This window comes from Apodemus sylvaticus, chromosome 15 (assembly GCF_947179515.1).
Source record: "Apodemus sylvaticus chromosome 15, mApoSyl1.1, whole genome shotgun sequence".
NCBI classification, from domain to species: domain Eukaryota; kingdom Metazoa; phylum Chordata; class Mammalia; order Rodentia; family Muridae; genus Apodemus; species Apodemus sylvaticus.
Window position 1 is genome coordinate 83,729,604 of NC_067486.1, and position 24,474 is coordinate 83,754,077.

At 51.1% G+C, this 24,474-nt stretch overlaps 1 protein-coding gene and 1 long non-coding RNA gene across 4 annotated transcripts; both read right to left on the minus strand.

The window, feature by feature from the left end:
* Nucleotides 1-258: 258 nt before the first annotated feature.
* Smpd4 (sphingomyelin phosphodiesterase 4) lies at nt 259-24,474 on the minus strand. Of its 2 annotated transcripts, XM_052158272.1 has the most exons (20): nt 24,367-24,474; nt 22,121-22,204; nt 19,948-20,034; nt 18,304-18,446; nt 18,146-18,221; nt 17,649-17,757; nt 17,499-17,551; nt 17,241-17,392; nt 15,039-15,168; nt 12,491-12,562; nt 9,214-9,300; nt 6,274-6,419; nt 5,086-5,176; nt 4,592-4,692; nt 3,955-4,118; nt 2,577-2,776; nt 2,052-2,285; nt 1,816-1,947; nt 1,574-1,702; nt 259-1,460 (listed from the first exon to the last, which is right to left on the minus strand). In XM_052158272.1, exons 2-20 carry the CDS (start codon nt 22,157-22,159, stop codon nt 1,131-1,133), a joined length of 2,475 nt encoding a protein of 824 aa, XP_052014232.1. In that variant the 5' UTR covers nt 22,160-22,204; nt 24,367-24,474; the 3' UTR covers nt 259-1,130. The 2 variants fall into 2 exon arrangements, with proteins under 2 accessions (XP_052014232.1, XP_052014233.1); XM_052158273.1 differs by lacking the exon at nt 9,214-9,300.
* Nucleotides 2,785-3,947, minus strand: LOC127665751 (uncharacterized). 2 transcript variants are annotated; one of them, XR_007973497.1, is made up of 3 exons: nt 3,457-3,947; nt 3,277-3,364; nt 2,785-3,230 (listed from the first exon to the last, which is right to left on the minus strand). It is a non-coding gene; the product is annotated as an uncharacterized LOC127665751 (long non-coding RNA). The 2 variants fall into 2 exon arrangements; XR_007973498.1 differs by having other exon boundaries at nt 2,785-3,208; nt 3,254-3,364.

Below are 24,474 nucleotides of genomic sequence, written 5' to 3' on the forward strand. Positions count from 1 at the left end.
GTTCTGGATGACAGTTAGAGCCAGTTCTGAGGTGTTGAGCAGAGAAGTCAGTTCTCGGGGCACCACAGGGCCTACCCCCCACCTCAGGGTTAGTTTGCCTTGGTCTTGTTTCTACAGAAGTTGAATCCAGCATGCCCTAGGCAGAAAACAGGTCTTTCAGGCAGAAAGAAGCAAATCACGAGGTAAGGAGGCACTGTGTTCCCAAGTGCTCAGGACCCTAGGCAGGTAAACAAGCTAAGATTCAGCCCAGACAATCTCTGAAGCAAGAATTGTTTATTCGGATCCAGTTGTGTTTTGAGCTGACTTTTGGTCATGGGTCCCATGATGTATTCTGAAGTTACATTGAAATACAAAGCCCAGTGATAAGCTTGAAGAAAAACAGTTTGTTTTTTTTCTTTAAAAACAGCTATAGACACCCAAACAAAGGGCTGTTTCAACAACACCATGGAGATGGTATTGTTACCAGCATCACCTGCAGGGTGAATTTGAGCCCTTTGGGGTCTTAGCTTTGATGTCAAGGTGGTTTTTTTTCAAACAGGTGTTGCTACAAATGTGAGTTCCCTTAAATTCCTTAGTTTTACAGGTAGAACCAATGCTGCTGTGTTTTGTGTCCACAGAGGGGGGGGGGGCAGCTCCTCCCCCAAGCTCAGTCTCTTAAAAGCTTTGCTTCTCTGGAGTTGTACTGAGCTGCTGCCCTGGTATTTCGTACCCTGGAGAGAAAACAGGACAACCCATTCTGCACACCTCAGAGACCTGCACAGGATCAGCTCCCACAGAGCCTAGAAGTAACGCCTGCTGTAGGCACACTAGTTCCTTAGCTCTGTACAGCAGAATCTTGAAATGGTCACAATGTCCTTCAATACTAGCTCAGTTGCTTGTGGGCCCTTGGACTAAAGGTCCATGGCCCACAAGCCATGGCCAGTACTGTCTTACACAACAGCTCATGAACTTTCTGATGCTGCCCCTTCTGTGTCAGGCCTGCCTGGATCACTCTCCCTTCCAACTCTGTGTTCTTTTGGATAACTCCACCATTACAGGGAAACCACTCCCAAGAGTTCTGAAGATGACCTACCCCTCCACCCCTGGCTTCTAAGCATCCGGCCACGTCTGCTCAGGAGGAAGGCCACAGCTCAGAGCTGGTGCAGCTTCCCCCGCTCAGTGAGCAGTGTCATAGCTATGGCATAGAGGACGTAGCCAAGGACCAGGAGCAAGGAGCAGGGCAGGGGCCCAATGCAGAACAGAGAAGCCACAAAGAAGGCCATCAGGAGCAGGAGAAGTGTCCGGTAACTGCCCAGGAAACGGAGGCTGAGCCTGGGGCCCCGAGCAGGACTGGTGACCTGCCTCCGCCCGACAGGGCTCAGCAGGTGTCTATTGCTCAAGCCAGGCTCAGTGAGGTGGTAGCGACAGAAGCTGCCAAGGAAGTCATTCCGGGAGCACAGAGCTGCCATCTGGCCTGCAAACTGGAGAACACACAAGGACTCAGTGGCTGCGGCTGCAGGGCGCCCTCCGCAGGGCTGTGACGGGGAGGGGGCAGGAGTGCTCTCTGGAAGCTGTGTCCCTGCAGCTCACTTACTCTGCGGTTGATGGCAGAGGACAGCCGGAAGAGTGCACGGACCAGACTGGTGATCTCGTAGCTCCGGATGGGCTGCAGCTCTAAGTCCCCCTGGTACTCAATCTCGAACCTTCTCAGACCATTAATGATCTAGAAACCCAAGCAGTGGGAATAATTCCAAAAATATATCTTTGCAAACAACATGGGCAAGGAGAGATCATGTGACCATCATATGCCCCTCCCCCGTGACAGAGATGGCTTACCTGGTAGCGGCCCAAGGGTGTAAGGATGAGCCCTTCTTCCCCCACAATGCAATCTGGGAGCTGCTGCTTCCCGCTCTCGTCCCGAGCACTCCCCAGAGCAAGCGTGAGCTGGGCCAGCTGGGCTTCGCTGAGCTGCAGAGAAAGGGCTGTTTTCAATTTCAAAGGGAAGGAAGGGAGAGCTCCTGACTCACCCCACTCACTGAGGCCCTCCTCAGAGGGCCCTGGACAGGACATACCCGGAATATCTGGCGCAGGTACTCCAGGGCCTTCTCTAGGTATTCGTCTGTCTTGCGGATGCTGTCCTGACACATTTCATCCAGGTCATTGGCTGGGTAGCAGCTACTTGTGTCTGTGGGGCCGAAGCCCAACCATGACAGGAAGGAGTAGCCAGCCTGGCTCTCCACACACTGGTCAGAGATGGACTTGGCAGTCTGCTTGGCCTGTGTGATGAGCTGAGCAAGGCGCAAGACCTGCAAGAGAGGCACAGGCACTGCCGCCGGGCTCAGGCGCCCTTCCAAGGAGGCGCCCGACGGGCAGGGTGGCCCTGAGGAACCAGCTCCAGGAGTGTCCACCCAGAGGGAAACGGGACATCGTATAAGTAACAGAGTGGACAATCTTCATTACGAGAAAAACCTAGCGATTACCCTTAGAGCATCACTCGGTCGCAGCCGTCTTCCCTCCCCCGCAATGAAAACCCTTCCTTGATTCTGCTGTCCTCACAGCTCCGGAACCCCACATTAGGGGGCCCCTAGGCCACTCACCAGGGTTCGGACTTCAGGACCAAACATTGGGGTATATCTGCAGTCTTGGCCCTCCAGGCTGTAGACGTGGCTCTTCACCTTAAAGGAGGCGTCTGTCACAACAGGCGGCCACGGTGACAGGAAGCTGCTGGGGACTGTGAAGAAGCGGTGGTGGTGGCGGTGGGGAATGATGAGCTCTGGCTCCAGAAACAGCTGCTCACCTAGAAGGCGAGATGTAAGCCACGTTTGCCGTGTGCTTCCAGGCCTGAGTCCTGGTAGGGCTCCAGAAAATTCTCTCTGGCTGCTAAAGAGACATGGCAATGCTGTACCTCCAGGCTCCAGGCTGCAGAGAAAGGCCTCTGCTTTCAATTTCAGAAGAAGGAAGCTCTTCATCCCCACGGACTGAACCCCCCCCACAGAGGGCCCTGTACAGGACACACCCGGAGTGTCTGGCACAGGTACTCCAGGGCCTTCACCTGTGCACTGTCTCAGGGGTACCTGTGTTCTGTCTCAGGGGTACCTGTGTGCTGTCTCAGGGGTACCTGTGTTCTGTCTCAGGGGTACCTGTGTTCTGTCTCAGGGGTACCTGTGTTCTGTCTCAGGGGTACCTGTGTTCTGTCTCTATGTGTACCTGTGTTCTGTCTCAGGGGTACCTGTGTTCTGTCTCAGGGGTACCTGTGTTCTGTCTCTATGTGTACCTGTGTTCTGTCTCTATGTGTACCTGTGTTCTGTCTCAGGGGTACCTGTGTTCTGTCTCAGGGGTACCTGTGTTCTGTCTCAGGGGTACCTGTGTTCTGTCTCAGGGGTACCTGCGTACACTGTCTCAGGGGTACCTGTGTTCTGTCCCAGGGGTACCTGTGTTCTGTCTCAGGGGTACCTGCGTACACTGTCTCAGGGGTACCTGTGTTCTGTCTCAGGGGTACCTGTGTTCTGTCTCAGGGGTACCTGTGTTCTGTCTCAGGGGTACCTGTGTTCTGTCTCAGGGGTACCTGTGTTCTGTCTCAGGGGTACCTGCGTACTGTCTCAGGGGTGGGTAGCTTGAGGGCCCAGCTCTAATGCTTAGAAACCTCAGCAACAGCAACAGCAGCCAACAGTAGACACTGCTATCAGAGGGACAGCAGCCAATGCCTGCCACTGCCCGCCAGTCAATAGGGAAACAGCAGTTCTGAGAGAGCTACAGCCTAGAGCTCTGATGCCCGTGTCTTGAAGTTCAGTACAGCCATCACCTGGCTGCGAGCACTAGGAAGGGGACGTTAACCAAACTAAGCACTTTTACTATACTTTGATGTACAAAGACCCCAAGCCACAAAGACCACCCCTGAGGCATGCAGCAGCCCAGGTTCCTCGGCAGCTAAGGTGGGAGCGCACTCGGTGCTGCCTGTCAGACCTGCAGGCTCACCTTTCTGGAGCATCTCAGTCAGGCTGGGCTGGGCAAAGACCTTAGCCACTCGGAAGACCATGAGTGCATTCTTGGGGCTGACGAGGTCCGTGCGCAGGGCACGGTTCAGGAAGCTTACAAACAGCTTGGTGTACATCAGCAGGTTTTCCTGGATGAAGGGAGCCCTGGAGACAGGTAGCAAGATGGGGGCAAGCTGGAGCAATACCATGGTGTACTCTTGTTAGAGGCAAGGCCACACTACTCCTTACTCCCAAAGCCTACCCTTCCTGATGCCCCCAGCTTCTGCTGCCATACAAGAGGGTCACAATTCCCCCTTGTAGGGGACACCTCAGTCCTCTGGTATGTACGAGTGAGCCTCAAACATAGGCCCTTTCTCAGGAGGGCAGGGGACACCTCAGCAAGGCCTGCTAGACCGGGATGGGAAGGCAGGTCTGGGACCCCAGCACACAGGAGTCTAAGGTAATGCCAACTCGGCACTTACTCTGCTGCTAGGGTAAAGCATGGAGCCAGGCTAGGCCAAACAAGATGGGATCTCAAGACCCACAGCACAATCTGCCTGGCTTAGCCCCTGTCCCTCAGGCAGCTTCTGCTCCAGAGGGCCATGGCATCCTGAGACAGGCGGACTGGGGACACTCACCACTTCTCCGACACACACCGTGGCTGGGAATCGCTGCCCTGGGCCTGTTTCTCGGGGGCATATCTCCAGGGCTGCAGGTAGCTCAGCCACATCTCCAGGACCTGGGACGAATAGACGTGCCCTGAGGCCTTGCTTGTAGGCTGGCACACTCGACCTTCAGGCACACCAGAGGTGATCTGGGCCTGGCTAAAAAGATCTGTGCCCTAGCTGAAGAGCCGATGCAGTGCTGGGGGCTCTGGGCTCTTCTTCCCTGACTTCGGTGCAGATGCCAGTGAATGGACAAGTTCTCCTACATCTTCCCAACATCCTGCAGGAACTTAAGTACTTCCTGCCAGCCTGAGAGCTGAGTATGGTCAACAGGACAAGACAAAGCAAGGATTCATCCCTAAGGCCTGTGGTAACAGCCGTACTGTCCTGTCAGCCCACAGGCCGCCAACATCACACCACAGAGGTCAAAAGTGAGGGAGAGGACGAGGGCAAGCGTTTGTACTCACAGCTCTGAAGGATGCATCCAGAGGCCAGTGGCCAAAACAGTGCTGCAGGAAGACATACAGCTTCTGTTGGACAAACCGAGGCACTGCAGCCCTGTGGGGATAGGAGTCATGAGCTGTCACTTGCCCAGAAGTGTGTGCCTGCCCATAAGGACTAGTCCTGGCTAGTTAGTCTGTTCTGCCAGTAGGAAACACTGAACACACTCCCCTGAGGTAAGATCTGTTTCTAGCCCTATCTCCAGAACAAACCAAGGTGGAGAAGACAGTGTCTAAGTCGCCTCTGAAGTAAGTGGCACCAGCCTCCTCCTGACTAAGGGATAATATAGAACAGCAAGGCTCGAATCTCCATTCTGCCGGCTCCTCCCATGGCACAGGGCCTTCTAGAGCAGTGGCTCTCAACTTGTGGGTGGAGACCCCCAAAGGAACTGCATATCAGATATCCTGCATCGCAGATAAATACAGCAGATAACGTATAGCAAAACTACAATAAAATAATGTTACAGAACTGTACTACTCGGTTAGGGGTCATCACAGCATGAGGAACTGTACTACTCGGTTAGGGGTCATCACAGCATGAGGAACTGTACTACTCGGTTAGGGGTCCTCACAGCATGAGGAACTGTACTACTCGGTTAGGGGTCCTCACAGCATGAGGAACTGTACTACTCGGTTAGGGGTCCTCACAGCATGAGGAACTGTACTACTCGGTTAGGGGTCCTCACAGCATGAGGAACTGTACTACTCGGTTAGGGGTCGTCACAGCATGAGGAACTGTACTACTCGGTTAGGGGTTGTCACAGCATGAGGAACTGTACTACTCGGTTAGGGGTTGTCACAGCATGAGGAACTGTACTACTCGGTTAGGGGTTGTCACAGCATGAGGAACTGTACTACTCGGTCACACCCAGCATTAAGAAGGGTGAGACCCATGCCGGGTGGTGGTGGCACATTCCTGTAATCACAGCACTACAGCACTTGGGAGGCAGAGAAAGGCGGATTTCTGAGTTCGAGGCCAGCCTGGTCTACAGAGTGAGTTCCAGGACAGACAGCCAGGACTACAAAAAAAAAAAAGGGTGAGACCCACTGATCTAAGAGGGAAGGTTTTCAAAGCAGAAGCAGCCAAAAAGCAAACAGGCCAACAGGACTCAGTCAGAGTGGGCATAGGGGAAGCCCAGCCCTCCCTACACGCACCGTTTGAATTCCTCCAGGGGACTGGTGGCATGGGAGTGTGCCCCTGGCGAAGCCTGATCTGGCTTCAGGCTGTTGGCAAAGGCATGCAGGTGCTTCAGCAGCAGGCGCACCACCAGCACGTGCTCTTCAGTAGGCGTGAAGGACTCCTAGGGAGGAGGGGGGGTGTCAAGGCCTGATAAGAGCTACTGCGCCTTCAGCTCCTCTCTAGTGGTTTTGGAGCCCCACAGAGATAAACACCAGGCCAGGCATGAATGTCACCTCATGCTTCCAGATCTGAACTGACACCAGCTCACACGTGGGAACATGTGCCTTGTGCCTGCCCTGGGTGGGTGGTGAGAGCAGACAAATCAGCAATTTCTACCCCACCTTAGCAACACATGCCCATGCCCCAGCAGACACTGCAACCTATGCTGGGCCACAGGGCTCTGCCCCCTGCTGAGCCAGAGGGTGAGAACAGTAGGCTCCTAGCCCACCTAAACTCCGCATCCAAGGCTGTCTGTCTTCTTCCCAGCACGTGCAAAAGGCTCTCCAGGACTCACCTTGCTCAAGCAGGAGTGTTTTTTTCCCAGTTCCTTCTCCAGCCACAATCCCAGCCCCTCCCAGCTGCCTGTACTGGTCACAGCCAGATGAGGACTCCACCCTGGAGGAAGCCAGGGAGTTACTTCCACCACTGCCAGTAGACCTAAAGTCCCCAGGACAAGAGCATTCTCAAGCTTGCCAGGTGAACTGTATACATAAACACAAGATCTCTGAGAAAGGGATCCTTTGCTGGGTTCTTGGGCTCTCTGGTTGTTGGCATGCATTTAAGTGGCGCTTGGAATGTCTTATGGGGCATCGAGCAGTGACGCCACCTGGAGGCAGGACTGAGCCCAGCCAGGCACATCCCTGTCCACTGCATCTGTTGGGTCTTGACTTGTGGGGCTAAGGCCTGGCCTGTGACACCTAGTCCCTGAGTCCTTGGGGCTCTGTCTACTCAGGCCTCCCTGTCATAATAGTTGTGCAGATGGCACACGTCTGCAATCCCAGCACTTAGAAGGCAGAGACAGGGGACTGCCATAAGTTCTAGGCCACCACGGCCAGCCAAGGTTATATAATAAAACTCTCTCAGTAAGACACAAAAGGGGAGAAAAGGCCCTATGGCCCAGGTGGCACCACACTAGCTAAACCTAAGGAGGAGCTGTTCTCTTCTGCTTATTGGAACTTTAAACTTAAATGGGAATTTTTGCTGCTTCTCAGGAAGAACAGCCGGAACACAGTAACCAAGCCTCGCCCTTCTGAACAAGAGAGCTAACCCGCTCGCTCCCACAGGGCAGTGCTAAGAGGTGGGGCCTGATGATCCTGACCAGGGATCAATCCCATCACATGACCAGTAGGTTAATGGGCCACCTCCTGAATGAGAGCCATAAAGCCAGTCTGGCCCGTGGGGACTGAACCCTGGCCTTGAGTAAGGTTTGCAAGGTCTGGGGGCGCTGAGCTGTACCCCAGCCCTGAGCTTTTACAGACAGTTGCACTATGTGCTCAGACTGGCCTCAAATGGTAATCTGCCCACGGCTTCCTCACAAGTGCAGATCTACTTTGGTCTCAATAACACTACTTGTCTCCTACCATGATGTCAGCCAGCAATAATGCCATCATCATATGCAACCCCCTCCCCCACTCTGGACCAGCATTGAGAAAAAAACAAAAACAAAAACAAAACAATTTTGTCTTCCTAACTGACTAGTCTGTGACACTTAATAGGAAATGGATTAGAACATAAAATAATCACACAGACCATCAATACTAAAGCCCATTGGGCCAGGCTAGCCAACTCATACTCCCCTCTCGGCACACAGCATCTCTCCTGAGCAGTGCCACCAGCCCAGTCTCTCAGTTTAGAAAGCCAGTGGCACCTCACAGGAGCCCCACTCCCCAGCAGCTAGCATGGCTACATCTTACCCAGCTTCTTATGGAGTTCCGGGTGGCCAGCCCTGCCCATCCTTCCTGGTCAGATAAACACCCTAGCAACCTCCTCCCCTCTCCTAGAGTGCTGACTGGGGAACTCACGTGCTACTGGTGTCCCTAGTGCCATCTGCACTTTGTAATGACAGAGAATGTGCTCCCAAACCCTACAGCATTCCACAATGCCAGCCCCCAGGTCATCTTCCCGGAAGCTGGGCACTGCTGAGCCCTCCCATAGGATCTCCGCACTATCTGCTGCTTGGGAGGGAACCCCACTGGGAGAAGCATCGATCATCCCATGCCAGCAACAGTCAGTGGGCAAGCACTGTTTCCTCGGCTTTGTTCCCCAGGGTAAATCAGACACAGCCCTGTTTGGGAGCACATCTCCCCATTCTCTCAGGTTCTCACAGAATTCCATTCCCCCAAATACCTGAGGTCTGAACAGCACTCTACTGACCTCAAATCTGTTCACACACTGGTCATTTCTGCCTAAGGAGGCAGCAAACCCCATAAGGCCACCTGCTCTCATAGCTTCTGGGCTTACCAGAAGAACTGACAGCCCTAAGGGTTTTAGGAGAATCCTTTTATCCTGTGAAGCAGCCGCACCCTTCAGGCTGGGTAACAACTCTGAGCAGAGCAGCAGCCTTATCATACATCAGTCCTCTGAATAGTGAGGCTAAGTCACACCTCTGCAAGGCTCTCCCACAAACCTGGAGAAGCTGAGACAGCTCTGCAGGCTAGGGCTTAGGAGGAAGATTCCATAATCTATGTCCTGCCAGGCTGTGTCATACACCTAAGCCAGGCTAGCCTGAAAACCTGAAGGGCAGGTCAATCTGAAGGCCCAGTCAGGCCTGCCTCTAACACACACGGGCTTCATTTTGCTCATGACTTGCCTCTTAAGGACCATAGCGAATTTCTGGGAGACCCTTACTCAGGCACAGTACCAACACACACTCTGAGCCCACCTTGGGGCGGGGGAAGGGAAGGAAAGGCCAGTACTTGGTAGGCGTGGAGGGCCTGGAGGCTGGGCTGGGCAGGGCTGTGGAGGGCGCTGGAGACAGTGAGTCGGTAGTGTAGGACCTCCAACTGAGAGACAACAGACAGAGAAAGGCCAAGAGGCAGATCAGAGGACACAGGGTGGGGAGGGGAGGGGAGGGGAGGGGGAGGGGAAGGGGTGGGGACAAAACACAAGGAGCCCAAGAGAAGGAACAAAGGAGAAAAAAACAAAAAACAAGAACAAAAGTTCATCAGTGGTAATACCCAACAAACCCTGCCCAGCAGCCCTGGGTCCCATGGTAAGCCCCAGCTGAGAGCGAGGGACCTGAAGACCACCTCCACAGCTGCTCATCCCGTACAAGCTCACCAGGAGGTCCTAGGCTACTGGGGCTCAAGGCCTCAGCCACTCTGAAGTCTGCCCAGCTCTGTTTTTCCAGAAGTATAACATTGTCCCTAAGATGATGATGGTTTGTGGTTATATATGTGACAGTGTCACCTGTATGGGCCTAAAGCCCAGAATCTCAGTCACTGGAACATGCTGCCGCCAAGGCCAGAAGGCAGAAGCCTCGAGGCCCAGAAACAAAAGCAAAAACAAAAAGGCACAGGATCTGCAGGAGAGGCCAATGCCCAGCTGCCCCTTAGAATCTGAATGTATTTTAGAAAGGCATCTGTCTGGAGTTTGTGGAGTGGATGAGGAGTGTGTGGAGAGGATAAGTAATCTTGAAGTTTATTTCTTTTGTCTTGGGACAGGGTCTCACATGGCAGACTATGTGGGCATAGAACCTATGATTCTTCTGCCTCAGCCTCTGGCATGCTGTGATTACAGGCCACGCAGGGAAACCTTAAAGCAGGACAGCTAAGCGATGTGCAAGAGCATCTTACACACGGAGTTAATGGCGAGATCTGGGAATGCTGGGAGGCAGGCCTGAGGCCACCGCTCAGGTAGAGTGAGGAGTACTGAGGGTCTGCCATGCGCAGATCTGACAAGAATTTTATCATATTCATGGGAAATATAGCTCAGTGATAGATTGCCTAGTGTGTATGAGGATCCAGGTTGAATTCCCAGTACCAGGAAAGGGGGAAGAGCGAATATATAGACCAATCAGGGAGTACGTATATGAAAGAGTCAACTCTCACACATCTGAAGCCACACATCTCCGTCCTTTGCTGGCTCTCTCAGATCTGAGGAGATGGGCCCAGGCCCAGGCTTTGTCTACCAGGCTGTTCGGTCCCTACACCAGAAACTGCTACAGGTGCTTACTAGTTCCACCTGGGAAGACAGCCTTTTCTACTTCTTACGGCTCAGCACACAGGGCCCCCAAGGGAAAGAATCCTCAAGAATCTGCAGAGTAGCATCCTCCTAGAGGCGGGGCAGCCCAGGGCAGCAGCAGTAACAGCAGAGCCAGCAAGCCTCCCAGCCCCACTCAGCACCCCCTAGCCTACCTTCCCCACGGCAGGCACCGCTCACTGCCCGCTAAAGCTCCTCCATCAAAGCACAGCCCAACACCAGCGCACAAAAGCCATGCCCTACCAGCTGCCCATCGACTGCAACAGGAGAGGAAGGAACAGTCTTGCTAGACACTGGTCCTCCAGTGAAGGAGCTAAGGCCCTTCCTTCCACACAGGCTCCTTTGTGCCAGACCCCAGGCTCAGCTGCAGTGCTGAGGAACCAGGCTCCCTTCACAGGTGTCAGCCTCCCGCAGGCCACACCCAGCACTGCTCCCAGTCCTGGCAGTGAACATGTGCTCTGCAGTCTGACTAGAGTGCAATCTCAGGTGTCAACTAGTCTGCATGTGACAGTCAGGGCTTGGTGGGTACTGGAAAGGCTATCTGGAAGGCACAGTGCAGACCCCAGTAAGAGGAGCTGTGGGAGAGGGCAACTTCTGCAGCCATCTTTCCTGGTTTCCAGCCATTGGAAACCTTTGGGTTTTATGCTCTGTATGAGCAGAAGGCAGAAAAGTGCAGTGTGACAGGGAGCACCAACCTTCCCAGCACATCTCACCCACCCAAGGTCTGGCCAAGAGGAAGCAATTGTGAGGACAGAGGAGGGACCTCCTTCCCAGCACAAAGACAGTCCCTGTGACCACAGGGGCAGGGCTGTCAGAGGAGACGTCCAGAGGGCCTTTCTCTCGAAAGCAAGTGTGACTTCCACTCTCTAGAAAGGCAGCAGGCACAACAAGGAAGACACTGCAGCAATGCAAGCTTGCCTCAGCAAGGCCAAGCCACGTGGACAAGGCTGAGCCAGCCTGGGGGCTCTGGGAACCTGGGGAAACCCAGTCCCAGCCTTCCACATGCCAGCCCAGAACATGAGTAACCGGCTGGAAGCACGATGGGTGTCACCAGCTCTGTGGTGTACAGGCTCCAGAAACGTCTTCAGCCCTTCCCTGCCCTCCCTCTCCACTGTGATGCCATGACAGGGGGTTTGGGGAGCTTGCACTGAGAACAGCAGGAGAGAATCTCCGTCTTCAACACTGGATAAGATTGGAGTCAGTGGCCATAGGGACTCTGCAGTAGCAGAACCCAGGGTGCACAACTGAGTCACAAGACTCACCATGGATACCATCATCCACCCACTCCACTTTAAAGCAAGTGCTAGCAGTGACAAGATTAGTCCGCACAGTAAGGAGAGGCCAGCAGTAGTGTCTACTGACACTGCCTGTGTATGGCTGGCTCTGAGACTCTCAACACCCACCAGGCCACTCACTAACTGAACAGACGGGTTGACTCTAACCAGCCCAGGAGAGTGCTTTCCCAAGGGACACTGCCACCTCCACATCTCTGCAAATGAGTGTGCTACCCAGGGAGGAAGGCGAGGGAAAGGCTGACGGACAGGAGAGGAGGGGGAAGCAGGCTAGGCCGCATGCAGGAGAGTCCCAGAGGCCAGCAGCACAAACGGCACCATTCAAAGCAGCAAGCAGGCCATCAAGGCCAGCACAGCATGTGGGGGTCTGCTCATGGCCACCCGAAAGTGTCAGGGTACTACTGATGACAGTGGAGAAATCAGACACAAACCCCAAAGAGAGCCACAGCTTGTCTTGTCCCAGAAGACAAAGTGTATCAGACCTGAACCATTCCCCAGGGGCGGGGAGGGGCTGTGTGGCTGCACTGGGAGGACCTCAGAAAGGACAGGGCCACCTCTTCCGAACATCGTCTGAGTGAAGGCGAGCAGGGGCTTCTGCTTCCCCCCACCCAATTTGAGTCAAGTGACTCATGCTGAGGACAAGACCGAGCAGGCTCCCCAGGGCTCAAGACGGGCGGGCGGGGATAATAAGAAGACGTACCTTGGCGTGAGGCGACTGCATTTTTTGATACATTTCCAGGGAGTAATGATGAAGCCACATTTCCACAAAAACCTGCGAAAGGACAGTACTGTATCAAATTGTCACCGGGGCACCACACTACATAATGGTGGAAAATTTTTCCAACTAATGGTGCTGGAGACAGGCTGCGTACCTGCCAAAGAAAGCCAAAGTACCTGATCCACACGAGCATTAATGCAAAACGGAATGGTGACAAGAGCTGAAACCACGGAATGCAGAAGAAAACACAGGGCAAAGCTTTGGAACTAACAACTGATGACGTGTGTGTGTGTGTGTGTGTGTGTGTGTGCACGCACGGTATACCTCCTGAACCCTAAGCGATAGATAGCCCCATACTCATGAGTACATGGGCAATACAGATTGACCTCTGAGATACAAAAGGAAAAAAGGAAAGAACAAAGGAAGGAAGGAGGGAGGGAGGGAGGGAGGGAGGGAGGGAGGGAGGTGAGGAAGGAGAGAAAAAGAAAAGGAAGAAAGAAAGGAAGGAAGGAAGGAGGACGGGACAAGCACAGGAAGCCAGGAGAAGTGGGGGATGGGAAGTGGATCTGGGAGGAGCAGTGGAGATGAATATGAACCAAATACATCATAATGCATGTGTGGAATTCCCAATGAACTAATTAAAAAGTATCTGTCTAATGCAGTGTGGAGGGGCTCAGCAGTGAAGAGCACCTGCTGCTCTTGCAGTGGTTCAGTTCCCAGCACCCACACTATGGCTTACAACCATCTGTAATTCTAGTTCAAAGGAATCCGATGCCCTCTCCTGACCTCTGTGGTGACTATATGCACATGGTGCACACACACCCACACAGGCACACACATGCACAACAATCGACTGTACTTAACTCTACACGAGAGCCTGAGGTACATGAATCTGGAGTTCTAGGCCAGCTGGACCACACAAAGTGTCTCAAAAAAATAAAAGGAGAAAAGTTAAGATGATAAAATTCATGCAATACATACTTTTCTATAATTATTTCTTCCTCCGAGCCATCTCTCCAGCCCCCTAAAATTTTTTTCATTAAAAAATAAAAAAAAAAAAGGTCTGAATAGTGGTGGCACAGGCCTTTAATTCCAGCTCTCAGAAGGTAGAGGCAGGTAAATCTTTGAGTCTCAGGCCAGTCTGGGTCTAACACAGTGTGGACAGCCAGGGCTACACAGAGAAATCATGTCTTAAAACCAAAAGGAAGGGAGGGAGGGAGGGAGGGAGGGAGGGAGGGAGGGAGGGAGGGAGGGAGGGAGGGCAGACAAACAAAAGAGCTGGTGCTCTGGTTTAGGAAACTGAATACTCCAACCCTTTTGTAAGTTCAAGAGCCACCTGTACCAACAACTCCATGGGAGCAGGGGAGGACAACAGGGTTTCTAAAGGCAGTAGGTCCCACACTCTGGTTGTCTAAGTTGTATAGATGGGATAATCTCTTGCATGATATAAAAACTGCCTTTGCATTATTCAAATGCTGATTTTCATAGCCACAGAGAGCTGGGTGCAGGCCACTTTGTACTGCTATTTCTATGAAGCATCCCCTCTCAGTGCATCGTAAACCCTTCTCTCCATCACATCCTGACAGGTTTAATAAAGAGTTGAATAGCCTATGGCAAAATAAGAGAGGATAAGCAGAACTTCCCAGCAGAGACAGGAACTCGGGGAAAGAGTCCGAGGTGGGAGGCTTGTCAGGCAGGCACTGAGGAGAGGCGCTCCATCAGTGTGGCAGAGCATGGCTAGGCTGTCAGAATCATGTGGCAGAGCACGGCTAGATAGCCGGGCTTGCTTAGATCAACTAGTGGAGATCTGCCAAGCTAAAGCCAAGCTTTCATAGTTATTAAAAAGTCTCCTTGTCTTTACTTGGGTGGCTGGTGGGTTCAGACAGTCTGGCAATAGTGTACAGCTGGGGACAGAATTCCAGCCTATCCGGTGTTCTCTGTCAAGAGCAACACTGGCTACCACACCAGCCTCAGAACAAAGCACTGGAACCAGCTGATTCTCTCCAGACACCAAGACAAGGAAGAGGGCAGGGCCACTCAGTGAGTCCCCAAGGGACGCTGTCCTATCCCTTGCATCTCCTGCTCAATGCTCGCTACAGACCACAGTGGAGGTTCTGGGGCCCACCCCATGCAGCATCACACAAGCACTTTTGCAGCAGGACCTAATAACCAGCAGATGGTAATCACTGGAAACCAACTCTAGCAACACAGAAGAGTCGGGGGGACAAGGTATGGTACACGGAACATGTGCACAGACGGAACTGCTGGAAACCAGAAGAGTGGTGAATGAATAGATCCGGTGAGAACAATTCTATGGACAAAAGAAGCAGAGACAGAAAATACTGCTTATGACATTTAGCTTACAGGAGTACACCAGTTTCTCCTCACCTGCTTTCTAAATGCCACAGCAAGAAGATGCCATTTAGACCCAGCCACGGGCTGCCTAGGTGCCTTTGGGATTCTGCCTCTCAGAGTGGAAGGTAACTAAGCAGTCTGATTTGAAACAGAAGCAGAGACTGGGCTTTCTTACCTGGAGGAGAGTTTCTGACCGCCAGATCTCATGGGACGCAGGGTCTGCATTCACAGATGTCTGATGAGAGATGTGTCGCTTCAAGAGGCTAGTGTGGAGGCCATAGGAGGCGAAGGGCATGGCTGGTGTTCTGACAGGAGGTACAGAGACAAGAGTAAATTAGATTCTCTGCTGACATCGAAATCAATGATACCAACAGTCAATACAACACACTGAATCAGTGACACAGGTCTGTGCTGAACATTTGGCATCCTTGTTATAAACTGTCCACTTAGCAACTATGAGGGATGCAATGAGGTCACAGCTTACAACATGCTCTATTAGTAACTGTAACTGAGAAAAGAAGACAGTAATACAAATGACGATTTGACATTCTTCCCCTCCAAGCCCTTGAGTCAGGTACAAAGCACAGATCTGAATTTACATTAGGAAAACCCAATGGTTAAGCACCTATCAGCACCAATGCAGTCCAGGGACAGCAAAGGTCCAACAGGCCTCTGGAAAGAGCTTAGAGCTACGACTGTGGGGACTGAGCCTCTCCTACTGAGCCCTCTCCCAAGATGGGCCTAGGCATGAGCAGACAGCCAAGGGGAGGGAGCCTGCGCCTGCCCTGGCAGCCACGCCAAGGGACATCTGCCACGGTCCCCTCCCTGGCAGCCACGCCGAGGGACATCTACCAGTCAAGTACAGGGAGAATAAGGGCCACAGGACTAGAGATGACCTCTGTCCTTGTTGGGTTTTCGTCAACTTGACACGAACTACACTTACCTGGGAAGAGGAACCTCAAGTGAAAAAGTGCCTATGGCAAGTCTGCCGTGCACTTTCTTGTTCAACAGTTGACACAGAAGAGCCCAGGCAACTGGGGAGGAGCGTATCACCTCTGTGGAGATGCTACTCCATCTCATGGTAAGCAGGCTGCTCAGCCACGAGGAGCAAGGTAGTAAGAAGCATTCCTCCATGGCCTGTGCTTTAGCTCCTGCCTGATTTTCCTCAGTCTGGTGAGGAAATAAGACATTTCTCCCCACACAGCTTTGTGTATCATCTTTACCACAGCAGTAGGAACCTAAGACAACTGCATACAATGAGCAGCCAGCAGACACGGGGGAGGAGCTGGTGAACACAACCAGACTAAGATTTAATGTCGGCGGGTAGCATGCTGGCTTCCCACGGTGGACAGATGCACTGAGCTCAGTCAAGATGCGTGATGCCTTCTAGGGGCGATGCTGGGACACCAAATGGTTACCTCAGCACTCCAGAAGTGGAGGCAAGAGAACCATGAATTAAAGGCTGGCCGTGCGTGGTGGCCACGCCTGTGATCCCAGCACTCTGGGAGGCAGAGGCAGGCGGACTTCTGAGTTGGAGGCCAGCTTGGTCTACAGAGTGAGTTCCAGGACAGCCAGGGCTACACAGAGAAACCCTGTCTCGCAAATCAAAACAAAAACAAACAAACAAACAAACACAAATTTCAAGTTGCCTTAAGCCACACAGTATGACTGGCAGGACAAAACAAAACACCAACCATGCATGTTTTACAGAAGAGCAGACAGAAATCTGGGTTAAAAGGCTTGTGAAAGTTCTAGCTGACAACTTTTCTGTAAGTGTGACATTACTTCAAAATGAAAAGCCAAAACAAGCCAACACACTAGATCCTCACAAATCAGTTCGTACCTGAATTCTGCCTTTGAGTAGGTAGGAATTTACTGGGCCTTGAAGGCCTCCTCCCTAACTACAGTACTACCAGAGTATCCAGTTAGGTCACCAGCCACAGGCCATGACCACCTCAAAAGCCTCAATTCCCAGGTCTATTTCCGTATTTTGAGGCACTCTCAAGCTACAAGGGTGACACGCCTCCCACTGCGGTGCAGCCAGAGCTACCCTGGGTAGCATGGCACACTTGGCTCTTCAGCCCAGGCTCTCCCACCAATGTCTCCAATTGTCCCTCCCCTCCACTCAACTCACTGCTTCGGTAGAACTCAGACTCCATCTGCTGTCAGGGCTGCTGGCTGTGTCAGTGAGGCCAAAGACAAGTTCTACCCATGCTTGTCTTTGCCAGGGCAAAAGAACTTGAGAACTGAACCCCCAAAAGATTGGGGAGCCCTGAACATGGATGCCAATACTTAACTGGGCAGTGCTTGGTCAATGCCTTTGATGAGGTCAATCCCCATAGAAGAACGAGGTCTTAAATCGTCAAGGCAGCCTTACCTGGGAGCAGGGGAAGGGCTGGAGCCTCCTGGACTGGAGCAGAGTGGTGGAGGCACACTGCCTTCAGTGGGCAGGAACCACGACAGGTACCTATCCACCAGGATGAAATAGGCACAGTCCGAAGTACGAACATGGAGGGACATAGGCATTGGCTAGAAAACAAAAGTTGTTAGTGCTCCAATCAGTGGCATCGCAGGCCCCGGCCCTTCACTACGGGATCTGTACAACAAGCCACACTCAGAGTTAGCTCTTCTGTACCTTTTGAGAGATGAGGCTCAAAGCAAAGTAGAACATGTAGTACTCAAATGGATCTGACGAGAGTGTCAAGGGGCAGATGCAGAGGCAGTGGCCACCTTCCACAGTATGCTGGCCTCACAACCCCCCACACCTTGGGTCATCAAAGGATACTGAGAGCCAGGTGTAGGCCAAGGCCTCCGCTCTGGGGAAACTGGACCTTGTTGTGGTACAGAGGGCTGTCAGGGAGGGCATTCTCTTGAATGGATGCCCTCACGGGGCCCTGCAAAGAGAGGCAGTCGACAGCACGGTGACCTCAGCTGCTCTAGCACTGTGGGGAGGCTGCTGAGGCAGACCCCACACACAGTCCTGCTTCATGAAAACAGTGTCCGTCCTGTGGACAGAGTGCTTTAGAATCTTCCCTCCAGTCATGGAGCTCCGAGTCTCTCTCCTCCTGAGCATCACACTCCGACTTGCCCTGAAGGCCTGGGGCCTCAGGAAAGCAGAGCACTGCAGTCACTCAGGCTTCCTGTCCCTCAGACTACAGAGCCACAGTCTCCACCGCAGAACAGTGACCATTTAAAAACAATTCCCTCTGCCCAGCCACTCACAGCACAACTTCCCATCTGGGCCCTCTGCCCCTCAGCTACTCACCACCAGGGCTTACTTACAGGAAGACAGGAGACAGGAAAGTCAAAGTTATAGTCTTCAGCTTGAAGCTTATAAACCAACTTCATCATTGGGCCACTGAACACAGAATTTAGAAGATGAGGAGAGTGTCAACAGAGTAAGTTCCCGGCCGCCCTTCCCAAGAGGCAGCCCGACGTACCTTGGGTCTAGGAACTCCATTGCTATGCTGTACTCTACAGGGTTCACACGTCCCTGTAGGCATCGGAGATTCCAACCAACAAGGACACCATCCAGGCTGCCAAAGATGCTTTCCACCAGCCATGGGAAGATGGCGTGCAATTCCTGAAACAGTGCTCAGTGAGGTGGCTGCAATGCACCGCCAATCCCCGACTGTGCTCCAGTTTCACCACACACTGCCCACTGGACGTCACTCTGTTACAGACCCGCAGAAGCTCTGCTCCAATGGCGAAGAATAACTGAATTCTCCCACTAGCATAACACACCAACCTTATATTCGTGCTACATCGCCCAATGACTAAAATATTTTTAAAGAGGTATTTATTTTTATTATTTCAAAAATGATATGTATATGCATGAGTGTGTGCACATGAGCACAGGTATGTGTGGAGGTCAGAGCAGATGTCAATTCTCCTGAGCTGGAGTCACGCATGGCTGTGAGCTGCCTGGCATGGGTGATGGAAACTAACCTTGGGCTTCTCTGGAAGAGCAGCCACTGATCTTAAGCTGGGAGCCATCTCTTCAATCTCCCTCGCTCCCTCCAAAATGTGTATTTTATTTGTTTGTTTGTTTGTTTGTTTTGCTTTGCTTTTTTGAGAAAAGACTCTTCCTATGTAATAGGATGGTCTTCAACTCACAGAAATCCTCCCGCCTTAGTCTCCCAATTGCTGAGACTACTGTTAGTGTGCACCCTCATACTGAGCCAAGTATAGCATTTCTATGACTGGTGATGTAATCAGTGACAGAGCACTTACACACCATGTACAAGCCCAGCATTCCGTCGCCATATCGCAAAACACTAACAACCACCTAACTAACTTACAGTGGGGCAGAGAGAGCTTAGTCAGTGAGCGCTCGTTGTACAAACATGAAAACCTGAATTTAATCATAAACTCGGCACCCATACAAAAACAGAGGTGTTATAATCTCAGTGCTAAGAAGGCAGAGACGAAGAATCCCTGGGGTTTGCTGGCTACCCAGTATGGCCTAAACAGCAAGGCCCAGGTCCCAGGGAGACCCCCCCCCCAAAAAGGTGGACAGCTGCTAAGCAACAAACCTTTGGCATGGCTTACGCGCGCACGCGCACGCACGCGCGCGCACACACACACACACGTATACCTTTACACACACACACATATACACACAAATACATGTATACCTTGACACACACAAACACCACTCCCCAAAAAACTTCTGTTCTTAACAGACATCTGTTAAAAAGGAGGGCTATCTTTTAAAATCAAATCGCTGAAACATAACAGCATATTAATTTATTGTCCAGGCCAATTTCTTGGGCTCAGCAATTCTAAATGTATATTAAATACACATTCTCGAAGTATATCAACTCAATCTTACTAGCACCATGTATGTTTGGGATGGACACTTTGCTGTTGTGAGACAGCAACACAACCTGTCACACAACCCTGTTGTGTGCTTGTTCAAGTGCTGGGACTATAGTATACATTACCATGCCAGGCTTGCAGCTGGATTCCTTTTTGTTGCAAGCTGCCATGTGTATTGTAGGATGTTCTACCTTTCTGGCCTCTACCTACTACAGATAAGAATTACAGGTGATGTGGAAAGGGAGCTGCTGGCAAAGCTGTACCTTGGCTGGGAAATCCTCAATGACTTTCACCAAATCTTGGCAGCGCTGTGCAAAGGGCTTATTTATAGAGTCAGCTTTCAGGCTAGCCTAGGAGGCAATGTGAAAGAGTCATGAAGAAACTTGCTACGCAGCTGCAAATAGTCTGTGTCTAATCAAAACAGAAACACAAGCAACAGAAATGCATAGCGCGGTGCAGTTCCAGCATTTCATGCATATGCCAGAGGCCCACAGCAAGCTTCTAGAAGGGAGAAGCTGTAATTCCACCACCGTTAGACCAGAAATCCCCAGTGCTCTCCTTTAAGCACACTGTTACCTCAAAGTGCTGCATTATCAAAAGGAAACTGACTCCCACTGACCCACAAATAGGGGTCAGACTAGAATCAGCCCTGAAGTCTAGGATCCCTGCTGTATGGGAAAACCTTATTCAGTCCCCAAGTGTTGAGTTCATACCCAGAAGGTGCAAACTTCCCAACTCCTTAACAACCCAAGACTGCACCACTGTGGTCGTGAGAACAGCCAAAAAAACGCATAGTACATAATACCTCTTTTCTCTTAACCCAGTGCATAGCATGGCAATTTACTGGAATCATCACCTTAAAAAATAATGCATTCTGGAGAGTGTTTGGAGGGAGGGAAGAGAAGTGGGAAGTGATATAATTATATTATAAACTCCAAAATTAAAAGAAATACTTTTTAAATCACAAAAAATAAGGTAGTCTAAAACTACAAATGGCCTCAGCCAACTCAATATTTATCAAGATAACAAATAAGCAAGCAAAACACTCAGAACAGAAACCAAGGAGATCTACCAAAGAGCCTGGACATGGGCACAACACTGACTCTGTGGAGAAGTAGCCTCTGGGCAAACAGAAAGAGATCAGAAGACGCTACTTACTCAACACGAAGGCTTGGGCCAAGGACATCTAACGCCCTGACCACCTCTATACCAGTAGTGACTGCAAGAGCCCTGTCTCAGAAAAGCAGATTGACTGTTCAAGTCGTGGGAAAAGCCAGCTGGCCACAGAGGGGTACACTAAGAAACAGATATTCTTTAAAAAAAAAAAAAAAAAAAAAAGCCAGGCAAGGTGGCTAACAATTTTAACCCCAGCTCTCAGGAGGCAGAGGCAGGCAGATCTAACCTGAGGCCAGTCTGGTCTACAGAGTGAGTTCCAGGACAGCCATGGCTACACAAAGAAACCCTGTCTTGAAAAACAACAAAAACAAAAAAAAATTTTCTGGCAACTGTGATGAAGAATGTCTTTCTACCTGCTTTCCCAGCCTCCTGTTCTAATATTTAACGTAAAGCCGGACAGGGAGACACACCCTCCGTTTCACTGGCAACAACTATAATTACAACATTTCATGCGGACACAGAGCTTGTGTGTCATGACCACTCTGGTAAATGTTCTTCTCAGTTTGGAAACTAAGGAAAATAACATTTGCATCAATTATTGTTTGGGGGATTTTCTCAATTATTGTTTTGTTTTTGTTTTCAGATGAAGTTTGACTGTAGTTCTAGCTGACTTGGGATTCACCATGTGGAACCTGCTGTCCCCAAACTCATGGCAATCCACCTGCCTCTGCCTCCCAAGAGCTGGGAGAGTATGCCACCATGACTGTGAACTCTTAATGGCCTTCCTGTCTCAGCCTTCCCAGAAATGGTTGAATCAACTACCTTGGTAATAAGAAAATCAGAGTTCACAGACTGAAGGCACCCAATATCCCGCAATCACAGAAAGCATGGTAAGCATTCTATTGCTGATTCTAGTAATGTTTCTTATTTAAAAAAAAAAAAAAAAAAAAAAGGAGAGGAGAGTTTTCAAATCACCTGCCCACCTGCCCATAATAATCCCAGGGAAGCTGAGGCAGGAGGGACTTGAGTTCAAGAGGCCTACACAGTCAAGTATGGTGGCACATACCTTTAATCCCAGCACTCAGGAGGCAGAGGCAGTTGGATCTCTGTAAATTCAAAGTCAGTCTGATCTCAGAGTGAGTTCCAGGACAGTTAGGGCTACATACAGAAACCCTATCTCAAAACAAACAAACAAACAAACAAAACAAAACAAAGAAATGGGGCAGGCAGCTTGTCTCCTGAAAATGAGTCCTTCAAATCAGTAGAAAAAAGTTTTCAGAACTGTCATCATCAACACTTCCAAAGTCAGCTGATACATACCAGGAGAAAACTAGGCTGTTGTAGGTGAGGGGACGTCATAGCAGCCGCCCAGGGCAAGCAAGAAATGGCTGCCTTAGGGAACCACTGTGGAAAAACAAAGGCAAAATCTTATTATCTTCTATACCACAGATTTTCACAATACCCAGGAGAACATTTGAACTCAGCACAAATTATACCACATATTCCTTTGATTTTTAAAATGCAAACTCATACAGATCACAGTAGCCAGCTTCAGAACTAGCTTTATGGTGCTGACTCCTTGGTAGTGCTTATATAGTGCTTGTTAGATGCCAGGTTGGCTCTAAGAGCTTTTCATTTATTTCCTTACCTAATAACCAGGGACAGGCAGAGTTCCTGATTATCCCCCAAGACTCTTCTTGCTTGTCAATTCAATCAAGTACTCATCTAAGTGCTTGACTAAAGCACATTCTAAAGACACTTTAAAAGAACCAACTACAGTACAATGTCAGTGGACTTTAAGACACAGAGCAGAGCTTAGCTAGAATTCAAGACCTCAAAGAAACCAGACTCTGACAGTAACTTGAATAAGCTTAGAAGCACATTCTTCCCTAGAGCCTGAAGATTAAAGCAAGTCTTGATCTGGGCCCTCTAATAGCCGAAGCAGATAATTCAAGTGCCTGCCTGAACTAGTCACTATGTCACCATGAGAAAGCAAACACAAAGGGTGCTAAGTAAGGCAGGACTAGAAAATACATCTTCACTGGGAAACAGGCTTAAGAAGCACCAAAAGATTTCTCAAGACCCACCTAACAATCAGCAGAGCCAAGATTCTAGTAAACTTAAGAATCTCTGTTAAGAGAAGGGTAAAGCAAGTAGCGTGTGCTTCTTGCAACAAATGAAGAACAAGTTCTATGAAGGAAGCATTTGAACTCACCACCAAAAATTAGGCATAGCTCTGCAGCTTCCTAACCCCTCCCCCCCCCCCCCCCCCCCCGTGGTAGGAAGAGCAGAGAGGAAGCCTGCTGTGCGACACTGATGGACTAGTGACAGCTTTTCTGCCTCAGCTCTGCTCACTACAGGAAAAAAGGTGTTAAGCTGGCAAGGCCAGTCTGTGAGGAGAGAAGCTAGACAGCAGGAGTTTAAGGCAGTTGTGGTTTTGAAAGGAGACCACCAACCTTGCCATTTGGCAAGAGAAATAATTCTTAGGGTTTTTTCCTATTCTTAATTCAGTCGCAAAGTTAAGGAAAACTTCAAATGTTTCAGTCCTGACCTACATTGCAAACTACCCTGAAATGATCAGGTCAACATAAAATTGTGGACTACTTGATAAGGGCAGATCTCTAGGAGACAAGTAATTAACTCTCTTCCTCACAAGAGGCATGCAGCTGAAAGATCTGACGAAGGTCTTTCCACGAAGAGGGCAACGACGCCAAAACACTAGCTTTTAGGCCCTGTCAGCTAGGCCCCATGCCAGGGTGCATGCAGTGCTGAAGGCCTTCGCTTCAGTCGACCCCTCAAAGCCCACTTTCTTCAAGAACTGCTTCCGGCCGGGTGCTGGTGGCACACGCCTGTAATCCCAGCATTTGGGAGGCAGAGGCAGGCAGATTTCTGAGTTCGAGGCCAGCCTGGTCTACAGAGTGAGTTCCAGGACAGCCAGAGCTACACAGAGAAACCCTGTCTCGAAAAAAACAAATCCCCCCCCCCAAAAAAAAGGACGGCTTCCGACTGTTTTTGAGGTTTCTGATGACTACGAGCTCCAGCCAAGCTTGGAGTCAACGCGCTGCAGCCTGGCTTATCGCGCCACTGTCAAGCCCTCCTTTGGCTGCACTCTGAGAAAGTGCGGTTTGCCCTCATTTGTTGATCACAACTCTTCTATACTCCCAAAGTTTCCAGACTGCCCTATTACATTACAGAGGAGGAAACTGACGCTCGGAAAAGTTGGAAGGTAGAACCTGGACCCACGAGTTCTACTACCAATCTCACTAGCTGAGCCCGAGGTTCAATTTTCCCTCCAAGTTCCCCTCCCTCAACTCCCGCATCGAGCGTTCATCAAACCCCTACCCGGACTGTCTGCGAGGACCACGCAGGAAGGCGGCAGAAAGCCATGACCCTGGAGGGCGGCGTGAGGTTGCAGCTGGGCCCTGGGCTCCCGGCCGGCCCAGTACAGGCCGAGCTGCCGGGAGGCCCGGGTCCCAAAGCTCGAGGATGAACGGAGCCAGCCTCGGCGGGGACCCGAGAAAACCGCACGGTGCTGGGCTGCCACGCGCGCGCCTCCCGCCACTCACCTGCCGTGCTGATAGCACAACTCTCGAGCTTCTCAGAGAAGGGAGCCGCCATTCAGCCACTCGGCGCCTAATGTCGTCATCAAGCTGCGCCGGGCGCCACGCCCCCTA